We start from the raw sequence: 22220 nt of genomic DNA on the forward strand, positions 1-22220 counted from the left end.
CCCACAGACTGTCTAAAACCTGGACGTAGTCTTCTTGACGTCCCCCGAAGTAGTGCAAACCTGGACGTGTCTTGTACGTTCCCCAAGACTGTCTAAAAACCCTGGACGTAGGTCTCCGTGCGTCCCAGCAGGACTGTTCTAAACCAATGAGCGTTAGTCTCGTGATGACGTCCCCGCAGACTGTTCTAAAACTGCGACTAGTCTCCGATGCATCCCCGCCTGTCTAAAAACCTGGAGTAGTCTCTGTGACGTCCCCGCAGACTGTCTAAACCTGGACTAGTCTCTGTGATGTCCCCGAGGACTGTCTAAAACCTGACGTAGTCTTAGGACGTCCCCGCAGACTGTCTAAACCTGGACGTAGTCTCCTGACTCCCCGCCGGACTGTCTTAACCTGGACTCGTAGTCTCCGTGACGTCCCCACAGACTGACAAAACCTGGACGTAGTCTTTGACGTCCCCACAGACTGTTATAACTAAACAACCTGGACGTAGTCTCGCTGCGCCCCAAGCGAACTGTCTAATTAAATACCTGGACGTAGTCTCTGTGACGTTCCCCACGCCTGTCGGAAAATAAACCTGGACGTATGTCTCGTTGCAGACGTCCCACGCAGGATGTCTAAAAACCTGGACGTAGTCTCTGTGACGTCCCCGCCGGACTGTCTTAAAATTCTGGACGTAGTCTCGGTGACGTCCCCGCAGACTGTTCTTAAAACCTGGGACTTAGTCTCTGTGAGTCCCGCAGATGTCTTAATAAAACCTGGACGTAGTCTCTGTGACGTCCCCGCAGACTGTCTTTAAAACCTGACCCCCTGGCCGTAGTCTTTCCTGACGTCCGCAGACTGTCTCTTTAAACCCCTGGACGTAGTTCTCCTGACGTCCCCCCCAGACTGACGGAAAAACCTTGACGTAGGTCTTTGAAGTCACCACAGACTGCTTTAAAACCTGGACGTAGTCCTCCGTGACGTCCCCACAGGGACTTGACGGGGTGACGGTGACGAAAACCTTTTTTGGGAACGTAGTCTTGACGTCCCAACAGTACTGTCTTTAATTTATTTTTTTAAAACCTGGACGTAGCTACTGACGTCCCCACAGACTGTTCTTCTACTTCTAAAAAACCTGGACGTTAGTCTCATGTGACGTCCCCACGACCTTCGGGAACACCTGGACGTAGTCTTTGACGTCCCCCACAGGACTGTCTTAAAACCGGACTCTCTCTGTCTCTCTCTCTCTCTCTGTCTCTCTCTCTCTGTCTCTCTCTCTGTCTCTCTCTCTCTGTCTCTCTCTCTGTCTGTCTCTCTCTGTCTCTCTCTCTGTCTGTCTCTCTCTCTCTCTCTGTCTCTCTCTCCATCAGGTCAGTTAAAGTGTCTCTCAGCAGCCGTGACGTCACGCGGTCCTCCTCCTCCTCCTCCTCCCTGCAGGAGGAAAACCCTCGTGCTGGAGCAGAGAGGAGCAGAGGAGCAGAGTCCTGCAGACAGCACACACAGACAGACACTCTTCCTCCTCCTCCTCTTCCTCCTTCTCCTCCTCCTCCTCCTCCTCCTCTTCTTCGGCGGTGCTCCCTGCTCGCAGTCATGCTGGACACGCTCACCTTCCTCCTGGAGAAGCTCTTCCTCCTCGCCCACATCAAGCTGTCCAGCCTGCCGCCTCCTCTGGGCGGAGAGCCGCCGCTCACCAGACGCTGCGACCGGGAGGATTCTCCTCCGCAGCCCGCCGGAGCCCCGCAGAAGTTCCAGCGGGGAGACCTGCTCGAGGTCCCGCGGACTTTATTCACCCACTTCGGCATCTACTTGGGCGACAACCGGGTGGCGCACCTCATCCCGGACATCCTGCCGGTGCTGACCTCCGACACCAGGCAGATCCAGGAGATGGTGACCAACACGCGGCTGCTGCTCGGGGTGCTCTCAAAGCGCGCGAGCATCCGGGTGGACTCGGTGGAGGATTTCGCGTACGGAGCCGGCATCATGCTGAACGCCATGGACCGGGCGGTGCGCCGCAGCCCGCTGTCCGGAGAGGAGGTGGCCCGGCGGGCGGAGCGCCTGGTCGGCACAGTGTCCTACAGCCTGCTGTGGAACAACTGCGAGCATTTCGTCACGTACTGCCGCTACGGGACGGCGCAGAGCCTGCAGACCGACAAGGTGAGCGTCTGGGACCGGGTGGCGCCTTTTACGCGCGCGGTGCCAGATTTTACGCGCAGCTTTGAGGGCGGATGCTTTGATGTAGCTTTGACGCGCGGAGCTTAGATTGAAGCGTTCACACTGACGCACCTTTGAACCATTTTAACACCAGTGTCACCAGAACCTTCCAGCCCAAAGAGCACCAGAACACAGCTCAGTCTGGTTCCGTGCGCCTTTACGCACCACACGAGCTCATATCCGACTGTGCAGCCCCATAAACTGCACAAAGCTGCTTCTGTTCGAGGTCTGTGAAGGTGTTTTTGTGTCTTGCATCAGGTTTTAAAAAAAGTGTTTTCTTGTGGGGGGAGGATGGAGGAGTGGACCTCTTAAACTGTGGAAAGAAAGAACCTCAAACCAAAAGTAGATCATAATAACAGGCTGGGTAATGAATACATGATGAGGAAAACCACGAGTCTGAAGCAAAAAGTTCAAAAATCTTCAAAAAAAAGTACAAAAACTTCATAAAACATTTAATTCTTCAGCCTCACGTGTTAGAAAAACGTCTCTAAGTTTGACTGTGGAGGTCTAAAAGGTGAAACTCAAACTCAAAGGTCGACTCCACCTGAGTGCTTCAGCATGTTTTAAAAAAAAAAAAAACGACAGGAAAATCTGGGTCGGCTCCTCGGAAAAGTCCTGAGAACAAGAGCTGCATTCAGCCCGGAGCCAGAAACCAAACAGCCAGTCCAGACTGATGATGATGATGGAGGAGGAGGAGGAGGAGGAGGAGGAGGCGGAGGCGGCTCACAGTTTTCCAGAGTCTCCAAAGTCGGAAAAATCTTTGTAATTATTCGGTGGATTGAAGATGTTTTCATCCAGATGTTTCACAATAAAAGCGGTCTAACTGAGGCCTTTAATGTGAAGCAGCAGTTAGTTCATCCAGCTGATCGATTACAAGCTGTCAGTCCTTCATGGGGGGGGGGGGGGGGGGGTGGTGGTGGTGGTGGGTGGGGGGGGTGGTGGTGGTGGAGTCCGCCATGTCAACATGATCAGAGACATGGGGGAGGGGACAGCCCGTGGTGCAGCAGATCGAGTTTCACTTCCTGTAATCGCTAAACTGGAGCCGAGCCTGCATCTCTTCCAGGTTCATTAAAGGAGAGGGAGGCCCCGGGGGTCAACAGGAGCTCTTACAGGGGCGGGTGGGGGAGCCCTAGAGGGGCCCCACTGTTGAATAAACAAAGGTTCTTTCACTTGAAGTGGGTCGTCCTCGCTCTCCGAGCAGCACTCATGAAGACCAGGTGAAAGGTCTTTCACCTGGTCTTCATCGACGTGTAGAGTTTGAGGATTTCGAATCCGGGACGTTTCCAGACCTCGAGTCAGAGTCAGCTGACCCCTGGATCTGATCTGTGGCCTGTTGTTATGAATTAATATAAATATTTGATTCATGGGCTGATTTCTTTGAACATAAAGAAACTGTGTCGATATGAAGTCAAAGATGTTCGACATAAAACAATAAAAAATTGTTTCAGCTCATTGTTTCTTCTCTTTCAGTTCTGCGAGTGGCTGAAGTCGCTGATCCGGGACCAGCGTAACGTTCTCCTGACGGCGCTCCTCGGACTCCTCTCCATGGCGTGTTTGGGAATATCCTCCAGCACGGCCCTGCCCGCCCTCCTCGTCCCCTTCACCCTGTGGATGGCCAGCTAAGAGCTCCTATTGGATGGATGTTTGAGCCATGTCGGAAGACGACTCACATAGAGGAAGGAGTCGTCTGCAAAAAAGTTTATACATTGACTGTGGTACTACATTTTATTGCTAATAACACCGTAGAGACTGAACTTTGAAGACTCTGACAGTAGAAAAAGAAAAAGGGAAAACATCACCGAGCACCACCCAAACTGTTTGACTGACAGGTTTGTGAGGTGATGAGCGCTTAGCAACAAAAACCGAAACAGTTTGAGGCCAGTGTGGCGACGAAGAGACCAAAGATAACCGAATGATTACTGCTTTTATTTTGAAGGAGTGATGTGAATGATGTTTTTGTGCATTTGTTGTCTTCCAGTATGACCGAGCGTAACTTAGAACCTTTTCCCAACATCACAGGACACGTGACGGCAAACCACGGAGCAGACATTGCTTCTGTAATAATCAAGTTTTCAAACAAACACCCGTATCTCACAGGTAGACGTGCTACGTGCCAGTTCTTCTTCTTCTGTGTTGGAAATACGACCAAACTTTGAGTGTTGAGTTGAAATATGAAAGCCAGAAATGCTGTACACGCTCACACCTTCAGTTAGATAGCGTAATAATGACTGACACACATTAGTTAGCAGCGAGGGCAGACCAACGATCTGTTACTGACCCTGAAAAGATTCAGCTCACTGTCCAGGACTGTAGATGGAAACCTGTTTATTTGGAGAACACTGAGCGTTTTAAAGAAGTCTTTTTTTCCATCACGTTCTTGTTTCCGAGCTCGATCACGAACACGTTTTACATTCTCACTGTGGCGGCCGTCTCGTCTGCTTCCTGTCGGCGCCCCTGTACTTCCTGTCGGCGCCCCTCTGCACTGCAGCCCGGTGAAGCTCTTCATGTAAATATGTGTAGATATCATGGCGACCTGACTGTTCTCTAACAGTCCCAAACTTTTGTACAGAATTTATTTTTATGACGCCGTAACACTTTATACTGAGTTTGAATGTAAATAAAGGAAGTGGAAACAGAGCGGGCGTGTTGGAGCCGTTTGTTACAAGATTACATTTTCTTTATGGACGTAGTCTCTGTGACGTCCCCACAGACTGTCTAAAACCTGGACGTAGTCTCCGTGACGTCCCCACAGACTGTCTAAAACCTGGACGTAGTCTCCGAGACTCACAGACTGTCTAAAACCTGGACGTAGTCTCCAAAACGCCAGACTGTCTAAAACCTGGACGTAGTCTCTGTGACGTCCCCGCAGACTGTCTAAAACCTGGACGTAGTCTCTGAGACGTCAGACTGTCTAAAACCTGGACGTAGTCTCTGTGACTCACAGACTGTCTAAAACCTGGACGTAGTCTCTGAGACGTCTCTGCAGACTGTCTAAAACCTGGACGTAGTCTCTGAGACGTCAGACTGTCTAAAACCTGGACGTAGTCTCTGAGACTCACAGACTGTCTAAAACCTGGACCTAGTCTCTGAGACTCACAGACTGTCTAAAACCTGGACGTAGTCTCGGAACTCACATACTGTCTAAAACCTGGACGTAGGCTCGTGACGTCCCGCCGACTGTCTAAAAACTGGACCGTGTCTCTGCACGTCACCGCGACGTCTAAAACCTGGACGTAGTCTCGGTACGTCCCCGCAGACTGTACTAAAAACCTGGACGTAGTCTCGAGACTCACAGACTGTCCACTTCTTATTTACCTGGTTACTCTTTGAAATGAAATGATTGAATGAAATGAAACTCTGTGTTCCTGCATTCATTTTTCCCTCTGAGCCTCCGTATGAACGCTCTGCTCTCGCAGTACAACATCTCTCTCGTTAGTGACCGCTCTATCCAAACTAAGGCACATGTCCATGTTAAGCACCAGAACAACACGTTACATTCTCACGACAAACACGACTCATAGAACTCTGCACATGTTTACGTCTGAAGAATTAAACTCTCTCTTCAATGAAGTCATCTCTGCAGAATATAAATTTGACTTTTCCACAGATGTCACAGTAATATTTTGATTTATATCTTAAGCATTAATGTTAAACAGGAGCTAACCGGTTTATGGGTTTATGTTTATTTATTTATTTTGTTATGTTCTATTATATATTTTATTTTTTTATTTTATCTTACTTTATTTATAATTTTGTATTTGATGTTTTTTTAATTTAAGTATTTTTTTTATTTTATTTTAATTTATTAATTTTGTTTGATTTTATTTATTATTTTTTTTATTTTATTTTATTTTATTTTATTTTTTTTATTTTTTCACAGGGCCGTGTCCTCTGTTTGTCCCCCTCCGTGCCGCGATCGCCGTTGCTGTTGGCTGCCGAGCCCCGGCGCGCTGTCAGTCCCAGCGGCGCGAGCATTGCCGTTGTTGGTTGCAGTCTCGTTGTGTCGTTCCGGAGTCGTTCAGACAAAATGTCGGACGGAGCAGGGGAATAGGCAACGTTCCTCAGGCTAGCTCCGTGCTAGCTCTGCGTTAGCTCCGTGCTAGCTCCGTGCTAGCTTTTAGCTCTTCTTGTTGTTGGTTGTTTAAACTTTATTAACGTATTTTAAAGTTTGAACACAGGAGGTGCTGTGTTCTGTTAACTTCATCTAAATTAGATTAATAATAAAAAATAGCAGACAGCTGAAACTTGAAGTCAAAGTATTTGACGTTAGCTTCGTGCTAGCTCTGTTTAGCTCCGTGTTAGCTCCGTGTTAACTCCGTGCTAGCTTTGTAGCTCGTCTTGTTTGTTTGTTTAAACTTTATTAACGTTTTTTAATAAGCTCGAACTCAGGAGGTGCTGTGTTCTTTAACTTTCATCTAAATTAGAGCTGAAACTGAAGTCAAGTTTTGACGTTAGCTCAGTTTAAACTGAAGTTTGTGGAATAAAATTATGTTATTTATTTATGTCATTTGGTTTGGTTTGACATCTGACAGATTTAGAATCACAGTCGTCATGTGTAAAATAATAACATAGTAATCTTTGTCAAAACCACTCAAATTAAAACTACAATCATGCTCAGGTTAGAAAGCTAATAAACTGACTACGGTAAACAAACGGAGTAAGAAGATGAGCTAACACAGCTAACAGAGACTGAGCAACAGCAGCTACAGACTGAGGAGCTAACAAGGAGCTAAAAGCAAGCTGAAAACTGAGCTAACAGAGCGAAAAGCACAAACAGATGAGCAACATGGCTAACAGCAGTTACAGACTGAGCTAACATGAGCTAGCAGCGGCAACAACAGAGCTAACATTAGCTAACAAGACTGAGCTAACATAACTAACAGCAGCTAACAAACAGAGCTAACAGAGCTAACAGCAGCTAACAACAGAGCAACATGAGCTAACAGCAGCTAACAGACTGAGCTAAACAGGAGCTAAAAGCAGCTAACAGACTGAGCTAACATAAGCTAACAGCAGTAACAACAGCTAACAGACTACAGAGCTACAACAGAGCTAACAAGAGCTAAAAGCAGCTAACAACTGAGCTACATGAGCTAACAGCAGCTAACAAACAAGCTAACAATGAGCTAACAGCAGTTAACAAACAGAGCTAACATGAGCTAAATAACAGCAGCTACAGACTGAGCTAACATGTAGCTAACAGCAGTTAACAAACAGGCTAACAGAGCTAAACAGCAGCTAACAGACTGAGCTAACATGAGCTAACAAACAGAGCTAACATGAGCGCTAACAGCAGCTAACAAGACTGCGAGCTAAACAGCAGCTAACAGACGAGCTAACATGAGCTAACAGCAGCTAACAACAGAGCTAACATGAGCTAACAGCAGCTAACACAGAGCTAAAAGAGCTAACAGCAGCTAACAAACAGAGCTAACATGAAACATGAGCTAACATCGCTTAACATGAGCAACAGCAGCTAACAAACAGAGCTAACAAACAGAGCTAACATGAGCTAACAGCAGCTAACAGACTGAGCTAACATGAGCTAACAGCAGCTAACAAACAGAGCTAACATGAGCTAACAGCAGCTAACAAACAGAGCTAACATGAGGTAACAGCAGCTAACAAACAGAGCTAACATGAGCTAACAGCAGCTAACAAACAGAGCTAACATGAGCTAACAGCAGCTAACAGACTGAGCTAACATGAGCTCGTCACGGCGCTCTAACGTTAAATTTCAGTGTTTCTGCTTTTGTCACGTGACCCGAACGCCTCGTTTGTCGAGGCAGACAGCGACCGGGCGTCTGATGGCGAGGCAGAGGGAGCGTCCGGCAGAGTCAGCCCGCTGGTGGGCGTGGCCGAGTTCATCGCGTCCTGCGCCAAACAGATGGCGCTGCTCGATCTGATGGAGAAGACGGGGTACAACATGGTGCAAGTGAACGGACAGAGGATGTACGGAGGGCCGCCGCCAGGTGAGTCATCTTACAGACTGGTCCAGCAGCGGTCAGCCCAGATTGACGTTTGTCCGGCGGTCTCGTTGGTGAACTGGATGTTTGCGTGTTGTAGGTTGGGAGGGTCCGCCACCGCCGCACGGCTCCGAGGTGTTTGTGGGGAAGATTCCCAGAGACATGTACGAAGACGAGCTGGTCCCGCTGTTCGAGAGAGCCGGCAGATTGTACGAGTTCAGGCTGATGATGGAGTTCAGCGGGGAGAACCGCGGCTACGCCTTCGTCATGTACACCAACAGGTAGCTGTCTGCTTCTCTCTGTTTTTATAACAAAGACTTTAACGTGGTCCTAACGGGGTCGGGTCGGTGTTGTGGTCCAGAGAAGCGGCTCAGAGAGCCATCCAGATGTTCGACAACCACGAGATCCGTCCAGGGAAGTTCCTCGGAGTGTGCATGAGCCGGAACAACTGCCGCCTCTTCATCGGCTCCATCCCTAAAGACAAGAAGAAGGAGGAGATCATGGAGGAGATGAAGACGGTACGAACACCACCGACCAACACTCGTACCACAACAATGAAAGAACGTGAAATTAACTTGTAATTAACTCATTAAGGGATGTTTTTCTGCCTTTGCTGGTCTCAGAGATTCCAAATTAAGACTTCCCGTTCTGGTCTGTAGTAGGCCACGTTCTGGTCTGTAGTAGGCCACGTTCTGGTCGGTCGTAGGCCACGTTCTGGTTTGTAGTAGGCCACGTTCTGGTCTGTAGTAAACCACGTTCTGGTCTGTAGTAGGCCACATTCCGGTCTGTTGTAGGCCACGTTCCGGTCTGTCGTAGGCCACGTTCCGGTCTGTAGTAGGCCACGTTCTGGTCTGTAGTAAACCACGTTCTGGTCGGTAGTAGGCCACGTTCTGGTCTGTCGTAGGCCACGTTCTGGTCTGGATTGGTGACTCCAAAGCGCCGAGCGACCTCCTGACCTCATATTTTCACTGACTTCAGTTAATAATGTTGGGCAGCTGATCGATGCGCGGCGTATCACACAATGAAAGTGCAGAAAACTTGTTTTTCCTCCTCTGACGTCAGGAATCATCAACATGTTTCTGCCTCTGACGTTTCCTCCACCTCTCCTTGTTGGTCAGCTGACAGACGGGGTGGTGGATGTCATCGTGTTTCCGAGCCCCATGGATAAGAGCAAAAACCGAGGCTTCGCCTTCGTCGAGTATGAAACCCACAAAGCTGCAGCCATGGCCAGGAGGAAGCTCATCCCGGGTACGACTCTCTGCATCCACCTTTAACACAGCTGTAGATCTACACGTCATCTTCTACATGTTCTGACTCTGGGTCAGTTCCTAAGTTTATCCAGCAGGGGGAGGTAGAACCCAGAGCACAGGTAGACTTATGGTCCACAAACCAAATGAAACTTCTTCATGTCAGTATTTTACAGAAGCAGACTGGGCTCATGAGATAAACAAAGTCAGAACACAGCAGGTGAAGTACCAGAGTTTAGTCCATGAATCCACCTGGATAGTCTCCTGTCAGAATGTATCAATATATCAATCATCAGCTCTTGAAATGTCTCAAATTTAACTTGAAGTTCAAACTTCTAGAAACCTCCCAACACTTTCAGATTTAAAGAGTCTGATTCTTCTGCAACAGTTTCAGGGCGAGCTCACAAAGCGCCTCACGAGAGACGTTTAAAACGTTTAAAATGAAAGTAGGGAACAATAACACAAGTAATAACAGACAATAACAACTTGACAGAAGGTGAGAGAAATGTCGAGCTGCTTTTAAAGGCTTCAACAGAGACAGCAGAACATTCGACGGTGTCGTTCTTCAGTCCTGATCAGACGACCTGTGTGACCTGCTGGACCAACGATGAAACATCACATACATCCTCACTGTGAAACTTTGTCTTTTGTTGACATGTTGAATTATAAGTGCGCTTTTTGGAAACTTTGTGGCTCCGATGTGTTAACAGGAAACTTCCAGCTGTGGGGTCAGTCCATCCAGGTGAACTGGGCCGTGCCTGAGAAAGATGCAGACGAGGAGGTCATGCAGCGCGTCAGAGTCCTTTATGTAAGTAAACGAGTCCGTCCTTGAGTCCCCAGAAAAATACCTCTTGAGACTGTCCGGGACAAACTTTCTTAAATTCTGGATCACTCCAGTTGTTCAGGACCTCCTGCCCGGCTCGCCAAAAGGTCAGTGAAATATTCAGCAGCTCGTTCAGCTCCGAGGTGAGGAGCTGCTCGCCCTCTAGAGGATCAATTACTGTGAGGCTTTTACTCTGAAACGCCGAGATACAAGCCCAAAGGCCTCATACGGATTTGTTAGAGGGGGGTGCATTTTTAGCATAGGGAGCCCAGAGGAGCATCAAACCCTCTGTGTGGTTTGAGTGAGCGCTGCACTGATTCACAGTAACTACAGCTAACAAGCTTGTTGACTACAAATCATGCTGGTAATCACAGCAAGATATCAGAGAGCATCATTTAACAGAAGTCTGAAGCACGAGCAGCAAAGGTCGTGGTTTCGTAGTCCGTACATTTTCTTCTGATTATTCGGGTCGGGTTGCGGTGGCAGCAGGTTTAGCGAGGCCTTCCAGATGTCCCTCTCATCAGCAACACACTCCAGCTCCTCCTGGGGGATCCTGAGGCGTTCCCAGGCCAAATGAAATATATAGTCCCTGCAGCAAGTTCTGGGTCTGACCCGGGGTCTTCTTGGATGTTCCCGGGACAACACCTAAGGAAGGCGCCTAGGAGGATCCTGATCAGATACTGACACGAAGGAGCAGTGACTCTACTGCTTTGCCTTGACGGTCCTGCAGTACAGCTGGCTCCACGCCAACCTGCCAGTCCATTTCACTTCAACTACGTCGCTTGGGGCAGCAACTTCCTCCCAATCCAGAGGAAGCAGTCCACCTAATCGTGTTTCCATCAGCGTTTGGAACAATTGGACGGTCAATTTAGCTGACGTCTTCCCACTGTGGGACTGTGGGCGGTGGAGAAAAGACAAGAAAAGCAAGACTCCAAGGACGTCTCCAAGGATCAGCCCCTTGGAGCTACAATAATCAGGTTCTGGATCAGGGTCGGTGGGTGGTGCAGATTGGCCCACACGTCACCAAAGTTCTGTTTTGTTGGACTTTTTCAGGGGAAAATATGCAGGACTTGAAGACCCACAACGTACTGACACAATCCAATCAAACCTTTATAACTGTTTGTTTGTTTGTGTCCTCTCCAGGTGCGTAACCTGATGCTGAGCACCACTGAAGAAACCCTCCGCCTGGAGTTCTCCCGCTTCAAACCGGGCTCCGTGGAGCGAGTCAAAAAGGTCACCAACTACGCCTTCGTCCACTACCGCTGCCGCGACGACGCCGTGACCGCGCTGAGCCTCATGAACGGCGCGCAGATTGACGGGGTCAGCGTGGAGGTGATGCTGGCCAAACCGCCCGGGATTAAAGACGGGGGTATGGCTGGGAGGAGGTACAACTGCAGGGGGTACCTGGGAAACAACGAAGCAGGAGCAGGAGGAGGAGGAGAAGGAGGGATGATGGGAGACGGATGTTCTTCACTGAGGTCGATGTCCCACCCTGCACGCCCCGGGAGCCCGTTCTACACCGGAGCAGTTGGTGAGGACAAACTTTCACAAAGTTCAGGACCAAATATCTTGACGTGGACAAAGTAAAGTTGTTGTTTTTGGACAGTCTGTCCACAGTAGAACCATCAGATATGAGGGACACATGCCTACAAATGTTAGAATCTCACGTTGACACGTCGAGAGATTTCTGTCTCGGTCGAGACATTTTTCTGCCTCTGGAAAACTTCTTTTAAAAAGTGTCCACAGTAATGATCACAACAGTAACAGGAAAGCCCGACCACCCAAACAATCAGAATGTGCAGAATGTGCTCGTACATTAACTCTAATGGAGCGTCGTGTTGCTTCAGATGAGGTCTGCCTGTAAAAATCCAACGTGACGAGCTTTCATCTGGCAGGTTTGAGACTTCGTCTCATCCATTACAAACCACATTCATCGAGTTGTTCTCGTGTGCTGATAATCGTCTGGTGACGAAGCCAAACTGCAGTTTCCCGTCGGCCCCCGCAGACTTTTTTTTTGTGAAAATGAGAAAACGCTCTCACAAATGGACTGTGAAATAATTCATGAGAGGAAAGATGTCCTGCTTTGATAGAGGCGGCGGAGACGTATATGAGGTAGATTCGTGAGAAATTAAAGATTTATTCTGGGAGTTCATTGCACAGTGGAGAGAGGAGCACTGGGTGGAGACAGGAAAGGGTGTAGGACGTGAGGAGGGATTAATGGAGGTGGAGATTTAAGGAGCTGCTTCTGGTCCAGCAGCTGAATGAATTAAAAGCTGCCCGACGTTCAGTTACACATAAACACAATGACTCTAATTAACGGTAATTAAGTAACAACCGCTCCGTCAGGCTCTGTAGAATCATTATTGATCGACCTGTTTTTTCTAATCTTGCTGAATCCGTCTTGTTGGTCTCTGTGCCCGGACCCGGTCCAGTCTTGCCCCTGAGCCCTCTAAACTAAAATAGTCCAGAGTACAGGTGAGCAGCCTTCACGAGGACTTTAACCCAGAAAATAAGCAACTAATGAGCCTCAAGCCAAGTGTTAAGTATGAAGAAGAGCATTAACAACTGAACATCAAGCTCCAAAACTTATTCGAAACATGAAATTGATCTGAATGACGTCAGATGTGTTGTCACTGTTGGTTTGACAATGTGTCCTGACATGCTCGTCTAAATTAACGACATAATTAGCAGAACTGGACATGCTTCGTATATCACGGCGATTCCAGCAGCTCAAGTGTTTTGTTTTACCGACAGCTAATGAAGAAGGTCACGCAGATGTGACAGGCGGTTCAAGCGTGAACGGTGTTTACACGCTGCGTTAACAACACGCGTCCACTCCAGTCTCAAACGGTTTCCAGCTTCGGAGAAACTCGTAACGTGCTCGAGCCGACAGAAAGCAGCCAGGCAGATTTCTGGACGGACGGAGACGTGGAGGCTGATAAACCGAGAGAGAGAGCTTTAAAGATCTGAGTCACCCGGCTCTTAACGAGCACGTTCATTAACAACGCTTTAATGAGTCCACGTTCAGTCACAGCAGAGACAGGAGCCTGTAACCACACCCACCTGTCAATCAAAGCGTCCACACTCTTAATTCTGCATAATGTGTTTGTCTCTGTCCACAGAGGACCCGGACAGGTGTGTGGTCCCCCTGATCCCGGGCACTCCCCTGTCCCCCACCAGCCTCCAGGCTCTGGATCAGAGTCAGATCGGCTCGGCCGTCAGTCTGCTCGAGCTTTACTGCCGCAAAAACTACTGGTCACCACCCGAGTACCACCTGTACTCCACACCTGGGCAGGACGGGAAGCTGTTGCTCATCTACAAGGTCCTTTACACTAAATCCAAGACACACATGCAGACTTTTAAACGAGGTCAGAGAGGCGGTAACGCCGAGGGCTTCACCTCGCTTCAACAGCGATCGATGTAGAGAGTCCTCAGGACCAGCAGATGGTCGTTTAGTGCACCCACAAATAAAAAGTAATGGGATGTTGCGTTGTGTTTCCCTTCGGTTCACTCGGTCTTCCACCACACCGAACCTTCTCACATGGACTTTAAAGCTTTTACTGAACCGCCCTTCATGCTGGCATTGATTAGATCCACTGTACAAAACTTTACTTGTAAAGTTGGTTCACCTGTCGGTCACGTTATTCAGTTTTTAACAAAGGACAAAACTTCACCTGACATCCATTAATGTCGCTTCACCTCATCTCACCATACCTGACCTGTGTCACGTCACGCTGTTTCAGCTCAGCTTACTTCACCTTCATGTCACGCCACACCACGTCACGTCACGCCACGTCACCTTCACGTCATGTCACCTTCATGTCACGTCACCTTCACGTCACCTTCACGTCACGTCACGTCACGTCACCTTCACGTTACCTTCACGTCACGTCACGTCACATCACGTCACCTTCACGTCACCTTCACGTCACCTTCACGTCACGTCACGTCACCTTTACGTCACGTCACGTCACGTCACCTTCACGTCACGTCAGGTCACCCTCACGTCACATCACGTCACCTTCACATCACGTCACCTTCACATCACGTCACGTCAAACTGCATTTTACACACACTGTATAAATACATACATCTTTATGGATATTATTAAAAACAAAGAAACTCAGGACCTAAAGGCTGTGTGTGTGTGTGTGTGTGTGTGTGTGTGTGCGCAGGTGGTGATCCCGTCAACACGAAGCAATTTCATGTCCGACAAGCTGTGTGCGCAGCTGGATGACGCCAAAGAGGTGGCTGCACAGAACGCCCTGTGGACCCTGGGTACTGTCCAACACACACACACACACACACACACACACACAGACACACACACTGTGACCTGCTGTTTACCTGTCTGTATCCATTCTTTCACCTAATGAGTGTTCGTTTACTGCAAAGACTTTGTTTGGTCCCCTGTTTGCTTGGAGGTCTCCTGTTGGTGAACGTGAAAGAACAGTGAAGTCCACTGTTGGACAGGATCGCCAGAACACATATACTGACACACCTTGCTACTTTGCCAACGGTGAACTGTCCGAATACACCAACCAAGTGGGGACAAACAAAAAAAACAACAAAATCTTACTGCAGATCTACTTTTTAAAACCTTTAAAGACAAGTGTTTGTTTACTGCTCTGCGACACAAATATTACAAGAAGTAATCAGAAGTAACTTGGCTGCATGCATTAATATCAAAGAGCTTTAATCATATAAATCATATTGTTACACTGATGCAGTAGTTTTAATGTCCCCTGTTGGCTTGTGTAACGACGGTGTCCACTGTTGGACAAGTACACAAGTACAGTGTGATGTGTCTGCTGCTTGTTTCACCTGGACGCACGCTGTAAGTCACCTGAGCGGAGGTGAGCTGGTCTGTGGAGGAGCTTAGCGTCAAAGTTTTGATGCGGTGACAGAGTCTGTCTCGGAGGAGTTTGTTTAAACCGTGACGAGTCCCGTAAATATCGTAAAAGTCGCTCTTTGGTTTCTGTTGGTTTAACCGTCTGTTTCGTCGCAGCTCGAGAGTTTATATCGTTTACTCTGGTGCAGAGGCGTCGTAAAGGAAAGTGTCGGTACAGTAAATATGAGAGTTTTTATGAGCCGCTCATAATCTACCGTCCTGCAGGAGCGCGCCTTTTAAAACACTTCATTTATATTCAGACAGGACCGGCTGCGTCTCCGCAGCCTCGAGCTGAAGCAGCTCATGTTATTACATTTGTAGTCTTCATCTGACCTTCATCGTTTATTAAGATTCACATCATTTCCTCTTCTTCTAGTGTTTAACACGTACACCACGAGGATACAGCAGAGATGTCACACCGTACACAACGAGAGCGAACTCCTCGAGCAGGTCATAATATTTGGATCTCGTTAGGCAGCCTCGTTATGGTGTGGTTCATCTGGACGCTGTAGGTTTTTTAGGCGTTCTCATGATGTTCTCGTGATGGCGTGGCGGCTGGAAAGACATCAAGACTCTGCCTGAATATTCTTTTTGTTTTAGCTGTCAGTCAGGACACGAGTCACGTGAAACCTCCTCAAACGACGAAATAAATCCAAACAGCGAACGCGTGAACAGACAACTTAACTTCAGCCAGCAGGTGCGATCGAGGTGTTTTGTCTCCAGGTTGGGGAGCTGTCCTGTCATCCATCTTCATGTGGACGTAGTCAAATAAAGGTTAGACGGAAAGGAAGGCCACGTTCACGACGTCTCAGATACACGACCGCTGAACAGATGGTGGATTTCTAACATTTCTAACATTGTTCACAAACTTCTTGTAACACAGCTGCCGTGTCCTGAATACCGTCCCTCTGAAAATGAACTGGTCTTCTCGGGGGTTGAAGCTTGAGCTGGAAGTAAAAGCCACACAGAGGAAACATTTCCGAGCACAAAGAGGTCGACGTTTGTAATTCAAATGTTTTTTAATGAACTCTCAGGAAGCAGCGACCACAAACCGACCCGCCGCAGTTCAAAATGTTTTTTTTTTTACACACGAGATGTGACTTTGAAAAGTTGCAGAGTGCCTCGGCGCTTTAAATCAAACTCTCTTACGCTGCATCCATTTTTTATTACGCTCGCAGCTCCAGAGAGCTGAATATGTCTGCCAGTGATAGAGCCCAACCCAAACATACAGAGTATCTCCACCTCCTCCTGCATTCTTTATCTGTCTTCGTCCTGTTGCTGCAGACCTCCGTCCCTGCAGGATCTCACACAGACGATGAATCTTTACAGTTTAATTATGAAATGTGATTTTACTCCGACCAAAACTGCAAGTACTGTTTGAATTAGAATTATTCTGTGAATTAAACAGTTCAACAGTCAGGCTTAAACCACTTGAAGCTGGATCGTCTCAGAGACTACGTCCAGGTTTTAGACAGTCTGCGGGACGTCACGGAGACTACGTCCAGGTTTTAGACAGTCTGCGGGGACGTCTCGGAGACTACGTCCAGGTTTTAGACAGTCTGCGGGACGTCACGGAGACTACGTCCAGGTTTTAGACAGTCTGCGGGGACGTCTCGGAGACTACGTCCAGGTTTTAGACAGTCTGCGGGACGTCACGGAGACTACGTCCAGGTTTTAGACAGTCTGCGGGGACGTCTCGGAGACTACGTCCAGGTTTTAGACAGTCTGCGGGACGTCACGGAGACTACGTCCAGGTTTTAGACAGTCTGCGGGGACGTCACGGAGACTACGTCCAGGTTTAGACAGTCTGCGGGGACGTCACGGAGACTACGTCCAGTTTAGTCTGAATGACGTTGATGGCAGTAGGGAATCAAGCTCTTCTTCCTTGTCTTTCCCCTCTCTCCTCCTCTCTCCTCTCCCTCTCGCTCTCTCTCTCCTCTCCCTCTCCTCTCCCTCCCTCTCTCCTCCCTCCCTCCTCTCGTCCTCTCTCCTCTCCGCTCTCCCTCTCCCTCCTCTCTCCTCCTCCTCTCTCCTCTCTCTCCTCTCCCTCCTCTCCTCCTCTCTCCTCTCCTCCCTCTCCTCTCTCTCCTCTCCTCCAGACTCGTCCTTCCTGAATGGAGCCTCCTGTGATTCTCCCAGCAGCCCCTCCTCCGCTCGCACCCCCCCCCTTCACCTCCTGCCTCTCTCCTCCTCCTCCCCCGCCGTCGCCCTTCCACCTCTCCTCCCTGTCGTTTCTGACCACGCTCACCCCTCCTCCCTCCAGAGACAGAGGCACTACATCAGCTCCCAGTCGCTTTCTCTGACGGTGAGACAGCGTCAATCTGTGGTTTACTGTGATAACCAGAGTTTACAGACCTTCATCACATGTCCAGCGCAGTGAAGACCTTCATCACATGTCATGCTGCAGTGTAGACCTTCATCACATGTCATGCTGCAGTGAAGACCTTCATCACAGGTCCATGCTGCAGTGAGACCTTCATCACATGCCATGCTGCAGTGTAGACCTTCATCAATGTCCAGCTGCGGAAGACCTTCATCACATGTCCATGCTCGTGAACCTTCATCACTGTCCATGCTGCAGTGAAGACCTTCATCACATGTCATGCATGCAGTGAAGCCTTCATCAATGTCCATGCTGCAGTGAAGACCTTCATCACATGTCATGCTGCAGTGAAGACCTTCATCACATGTCCATGCTGCAGTGAAGACCTTCATCAATGTTCATGCAGTGAAGACCTTCATCACATGTCCATGCTGCAGGGAAGACCTCATCACATGTCCATGCGTGCAGTGAAGACCTTCATCACATGTCCATGCTGCAGTGAAGACCTTCATCCATTATGTGGCAGATCATGCTGCAGTGAAGACCTTCATCACATGTCCAGGCGCAGTGAAGACCTTCATCACATGTTCATGCAGTGAAGACCTTCATCACATGTATTGCAGTGAAGACCTTCATCACAGTTCCATGTGCAGTGAAGACCTTCATCACATGTCCATGCTGCAGTGAAGACCTTCATCACAGTCCATGCTGCGTGGACCTTCATCACATGCCATGCTGCAGTGAAGCCTTCATCACATGTCCATGCTGCAGTGTAGACCTTCATCACATGTCCATGCGCGGTGAAGACCTTCATCACATGTCCATGCTGCAGTGAAGACCTTCATCACATGTCCATGGCAGTGAAGACCTTCATCACATGTCATGCTGCGTGAAGCCTTCACAATGTCCATGCTGCAGTGAAGACCTTCATCACATGTCCATGCTGCAGTGAAGCTTCATCACATGTCCATGCTGCAGTGAAGACCTTCATACATGTCAGGCAGTGAAGACCTCATCCAATGTCCATGCTGCAGTGAAGACTTCATCACATGTCCATGCTGCAGTGAAGACCTTCATCACATGTCCATGCTGCAGTGAAGACCTCATCACATGTCCATGCTGCAGGGAAGACCTTCATCACATGTCATGCTGCAGTGAAACCTTCATCCATGTCCATGCTGCAGTGAAGACCTCATCACATGTCCATGCGGCAGTGAAGACCTTCATCACATGTTCATGCAGTGAAGACCTTCATCACATGTTCATGCAGTGAAGACCTTCATCACATGTCATGCTGCAGTGAGACTCATCACATGTCCATGCTGCAGTGAAGACCTTCATCACATGTCCATGCGCGTGAGACTTCTCACAGTCCATGCTGCAGTGAAGACCTTCATCACATGTCCATGCTGCAGTGTAGACCTTCACAACTGTCCATGCTGCGGTGAAGACCTTCATCACATGTCCATGCTGCAGTGAGACCTTCATCACATGTCCATGCTGCGGTGAAGACTTCATCACATGTCCATGCTGGCATGAAGACCTTCATCACATGTCCATGCTGCAGTGAAGACCTTCATCACATGTCATGCTGCAGTGAAGACCTTCATCACATGTCATGCTGCAGTGAGACCTTCATCACATTGCCATGCGCAGTGGAACCTTCATCCACATGTCCATTGCTGCAGTGAAGACCTTCATCACAGTCCATGCTGCATGTAGACCTTCATCACATGTCCATGCTGCAGTGAAGACCTTCATCACATGTCATGCGCTGCGTGAAGACCTCATCAAATGTCCATGTTATGCCAGTGAAGACCTTCATCACATGTCCATGCTGCATGAAGACCTTCATCACATGTCCATGCTGCAGTGAGACCTTCACATTCATGTCCATGCTGCAGTGAAGACCTTCATCACATGCCATGCTGCAGTGAAGACCTTCATCACATGTCATCGGCTGCAGTGAAGACCTTCATCACATGTCCATGCTGCAGTGAAGACCTTCATCACATGTCCATGCTGCAGTGAAGACCTTCATCACATGTCCATGCTGCAGTGAAGACCTTCATCACATGTCCATGCAGTGAAGACCTTCATCACATGTCCATGCTGCAGTGAAGACCTTCATCACATGTCCATGCTGCAGTGAAGACCTTCATCACATGTCCATGCTGCAGTGAAGACCTTCATCACATGTCCATGCAGTGAAGACCTTCATCACATGTCCATGCTGCAGTGAAGACCTTCATCACATGTCCATGCTGCAGTGAAGACCTTCATCACATGTCCATGCTGCAGTGAAGACCTTCATCACATGTCCATGCTGCAGTGTAGACCTTCATCACATGTTCATGCAGTGAAGACCTTCATCACATGTCCATGCTGCAGTGAAGACCTTCATCACATGTCCATGCTGCAGTGAAGACCTTCATCACATGTCCATGTCAGTCCTGTAGGGTCCTGAGGGGATCAGTGGGTGGTCATGGGTGTAAACAGTTCTGGAGCCAGCTCAGCTGTGCCAGCTGGTCAAACCTCTGAATCTGCAGTGATTCCTCTCATATGCAACACTAATCAAGTAAAGATTTAACTGTAATTAAGGGAATTACCGTAATGAGCTGGTCTAATTAACATTTCCAATAAGCCTACAGTCACAGTTTATAATCAGTGGACAGAGCGTCACTGTCTCAAAGCTGCATCTTCCGGTCCAGCAGGGGGCAGCGTCACCTCTCAGCTGATTTATCCGCTCAGTGAACAGTTCGAGGCCCCAGTCTTTAGGTTCAAGTCTTCTCCTACAGAGCCTGATGTTCATGTAGTAAGCCATGGTCTCATTCAGAGTCCAGCTCGACACACGAGGCTCAGCAGACTCGGATCAAACTGTCAAACAGAACCGAGCAGCAGGTCCGAGCTCTCCAAATGTGCTCTCTTCTGGCTCCAGCAGTGCCGAACACGAGGCTTCAGAGCCAGGTGTGAGTCCAACATTGGCTCTTTTAGCTGCTGAGGATAAAATCTGGCTCTTCAGAAGCTGAACGCTCCTCTGTGTTCACTAACTAGTCTCTAACAGATCAGTTAAGTTGTGTCCGAAGCTGAAACTAAAGACTGTAAAGCTACACCTGTGCTTCATGAGTTCTTCTGATCCTCCAGGATCTGTGGAGCAGGTTTCTCTGCATCCTCTAGGTCTTTAATGTGTTCTGTCTCCTGTTTTTGCAGGAGGACATTTCACGTCTGAGATTTAGCGGCAAGAAGACAATCCAAGGACAAGAAGGACGACACAAGGCAGGACTGTCTTTATTGTGATTATTTTCCCCGCAGTGTTTGTAGGACGTGCTGCGAGTCCTCCATCTGTTTGTTCCAGTCAGAGATGAGGGAGGACAATATTTAGTTTCCGCTTCGCTTTCTTCTCTCTATCGCGTCTGGTTTAGAAAAGTAGTAACCAAAAAGACGTTCAGCGTTTATGAAAACACAAGTCCAGCTGATAAAAAGTCTTGTGTCCACCTCTGTTCAATGTCAGTGTCAGCCCCCTCCTCTGCTCACCGTTTTCATTTTCCTACGACCAAAGTCAATCAATCTTATATCTTTAACTTTTACACAATTCTGCCGTGATGTCAGAGTTTCTACATCAAACATGAGAAAACAGTCCATCCTTTCCCTCTCTGTTTCTGCCCGCGTTAATACTGTCGGTTTGAGGTTAAAATGTTTCAGTCTGCTAGTTTAAAGAGTACAGAGCTCCATTAGAGGGAATTACAGAGAAGTGGTAGAAAAAGATTTCCATTTCCTTTCATGTTCCCGTTACACCACTCATCTCTGGAGAGAACTAAAAGCAAGAGGAGAGAGGCGAGGCGGGAGGAGACTTTGTCTTTTTTGATTCCTTTCATGTGTTAACCTGAGTAATCTAAGCGGAGGAAGAGCGCCTTAAAGAACAATGATGTTACAGTTAACGGTCAGCTGGAGGAGGACGAAGGAGAACAGATCCACTTTTTTGGATGTCTCCTAATTGGCCAAAATAAAAAAGCGAGATGTTTTGAGCCTCTGGTCATCAGAGATCTGCCTGACCCACTTCACAGCTGTGTTTCGGAAGATTATTAAAGCTCCAGTCATCTGGAAGACAAAAAAAGGCTCTGAAGGCAGATTTAAGATATTTTTCCTTCTTTTCTTTTTGCTTTAAACTGAACCATTAGATGTGTTTTTCCCATGTTTCCTAATTTGGCCAGTTTCATGTTCTCCTTCTTCACGATTTGTTCCAGCGTGTAAAAAGAGCGAGAGATTATTAAGAAGTTCCAGGTAACACAAAGTGGAGTTAATCAGACTCTTACATAAGACATGGCCCTTATTTATATGCAGAATAAAGTATGTTTAGTCCCCAAATATTTCAATTTGACTCGTTTCAAAGAAACCAAAATAAATAAATACATTTTATTTTGTAAAACAAAATTCACAGGAAATAAAATTAGTAAAAATATGAAAAGTTTAGATTTTGTTTTGGTCTGTGAGAGGAAAACTGTCCGTTGTTATTTTATAAATTAATGACACGACGTTTGTTTAAGAACTTTTATTGATCTGTGTTAATGTGTCGCAGATGGAACAGTTTAAATCACTTTTTATTTCTGTTCATTTGTTGTTATTTGTTCATTGATTTGCTCAGACTGAGCAGCCAGCAAAGTTCATGCTCTGTTATTTATGCCAGTTCAGGCCCTTTGAATGTTTTTATACATTTATATGATGAAGTTTTCAGTTAGAAAATATGTTTAGAAATGTTCTTGAATTGTCTCCTTAATTCTG

At 47.9% G+C, this 22220-nt stretch overlaps 2 protein-coding genes across 2 annotated transcripts; both read left to right on the top strand.

The window, feature by feature from the left end:
* Positions 1-1292: 1292 nt before the first annotated feature.
* On the top strand, positions 1293-4828 carry LOC109137012 (lecithin retinol acyltransferase). Its single transcript, XM_019254076.2, has 2 exons — positions 1293-2134; positions 3662-4828. Exons 1-2 carry the CDS (start codon positions 1571-1573, stop codon positions 3812-3814), a joined length of 717 nt encoding a protein of 238 aa, XP_019109621.1. The 5' UTR covers positions 1293-1570; the 3' UTR covers positions 3815-4828.
* Positions 4829-6203: 1375 nt separating this feature from the next.
* On the top strand, positions 6204-21452 carry rbm46 (RNA binding motif protein 46). Its single transcript, XM_027287752.1, has 10 exons — positions 6204-6234; positions 7933-8163; positions 8258-8438; positions 8519-8675; positions 9276-9405; positions 10115-10212; positions 11371-11758; positions 13350-13549; positions 14403-14505; positions 20652-21452. The coding sequence occupies exons 1-10, from the start codon at positions 6219-6221 to the stop codon at positions 20675-20677; spliced, it is 1530 nt and encodes a 509-aa protein (XP_027143553.1). The 5' UTR covers positions 6204-6218; the 3' UTR covers positions 20678-21452.
* The last annotated feature ends 768 nt before the right edge of the window (positions 21453-22220 follow it).

This window comes from Larimichthys crocea, chromosome XIV (genome assembly GCF_000972845.2).
Source record: "Larimichthys crocea isolate SSNF chromosome XIV, L_crocea_2.0, whole genome shotgun sequence".
Taxonomy (NCBI): domain Eukaryota; kingdom Metazoa; phylum Chordata; class Actinopteri; family Sciaenidae; genus Larimichthys; species Larimichthys crocea.

Bases quoted from the DNA above. Each gene is read 5' to 3' on its own strand.
- LOC109137012 (XM_019254076.2), top strand. From the start codon at position 1,571: ATGCTGGACACGCTCACCTTCCTCCTGGAGAAGCTCTTCCTCCTCGCC. The intron at 2,135-3,661 runs GTGAGCGTCTGG...CTTCTCTTTCAG, and splicing joins AGAGCCTGCAGACCGACAAG to TTCTGCGAGTGGCTGAAGTC.
- rbm46 (XM_027287752.1), top strand. The intron at 8,439-8,518 runs GTAGCTGTCTGC...GTTGTGGTCCAG, and splicing joins TTCGTCATGTACACCAACAG to AGAAGCGGCTCAGAGAGCCA. The intron at 11,759-13,349 runs GTGAGGACAAAC...CTCTGTCCACAG, and splicing joins GTTCTACACCGGAGCAGTTG to AGGACCCGGACAGGTGTGTG.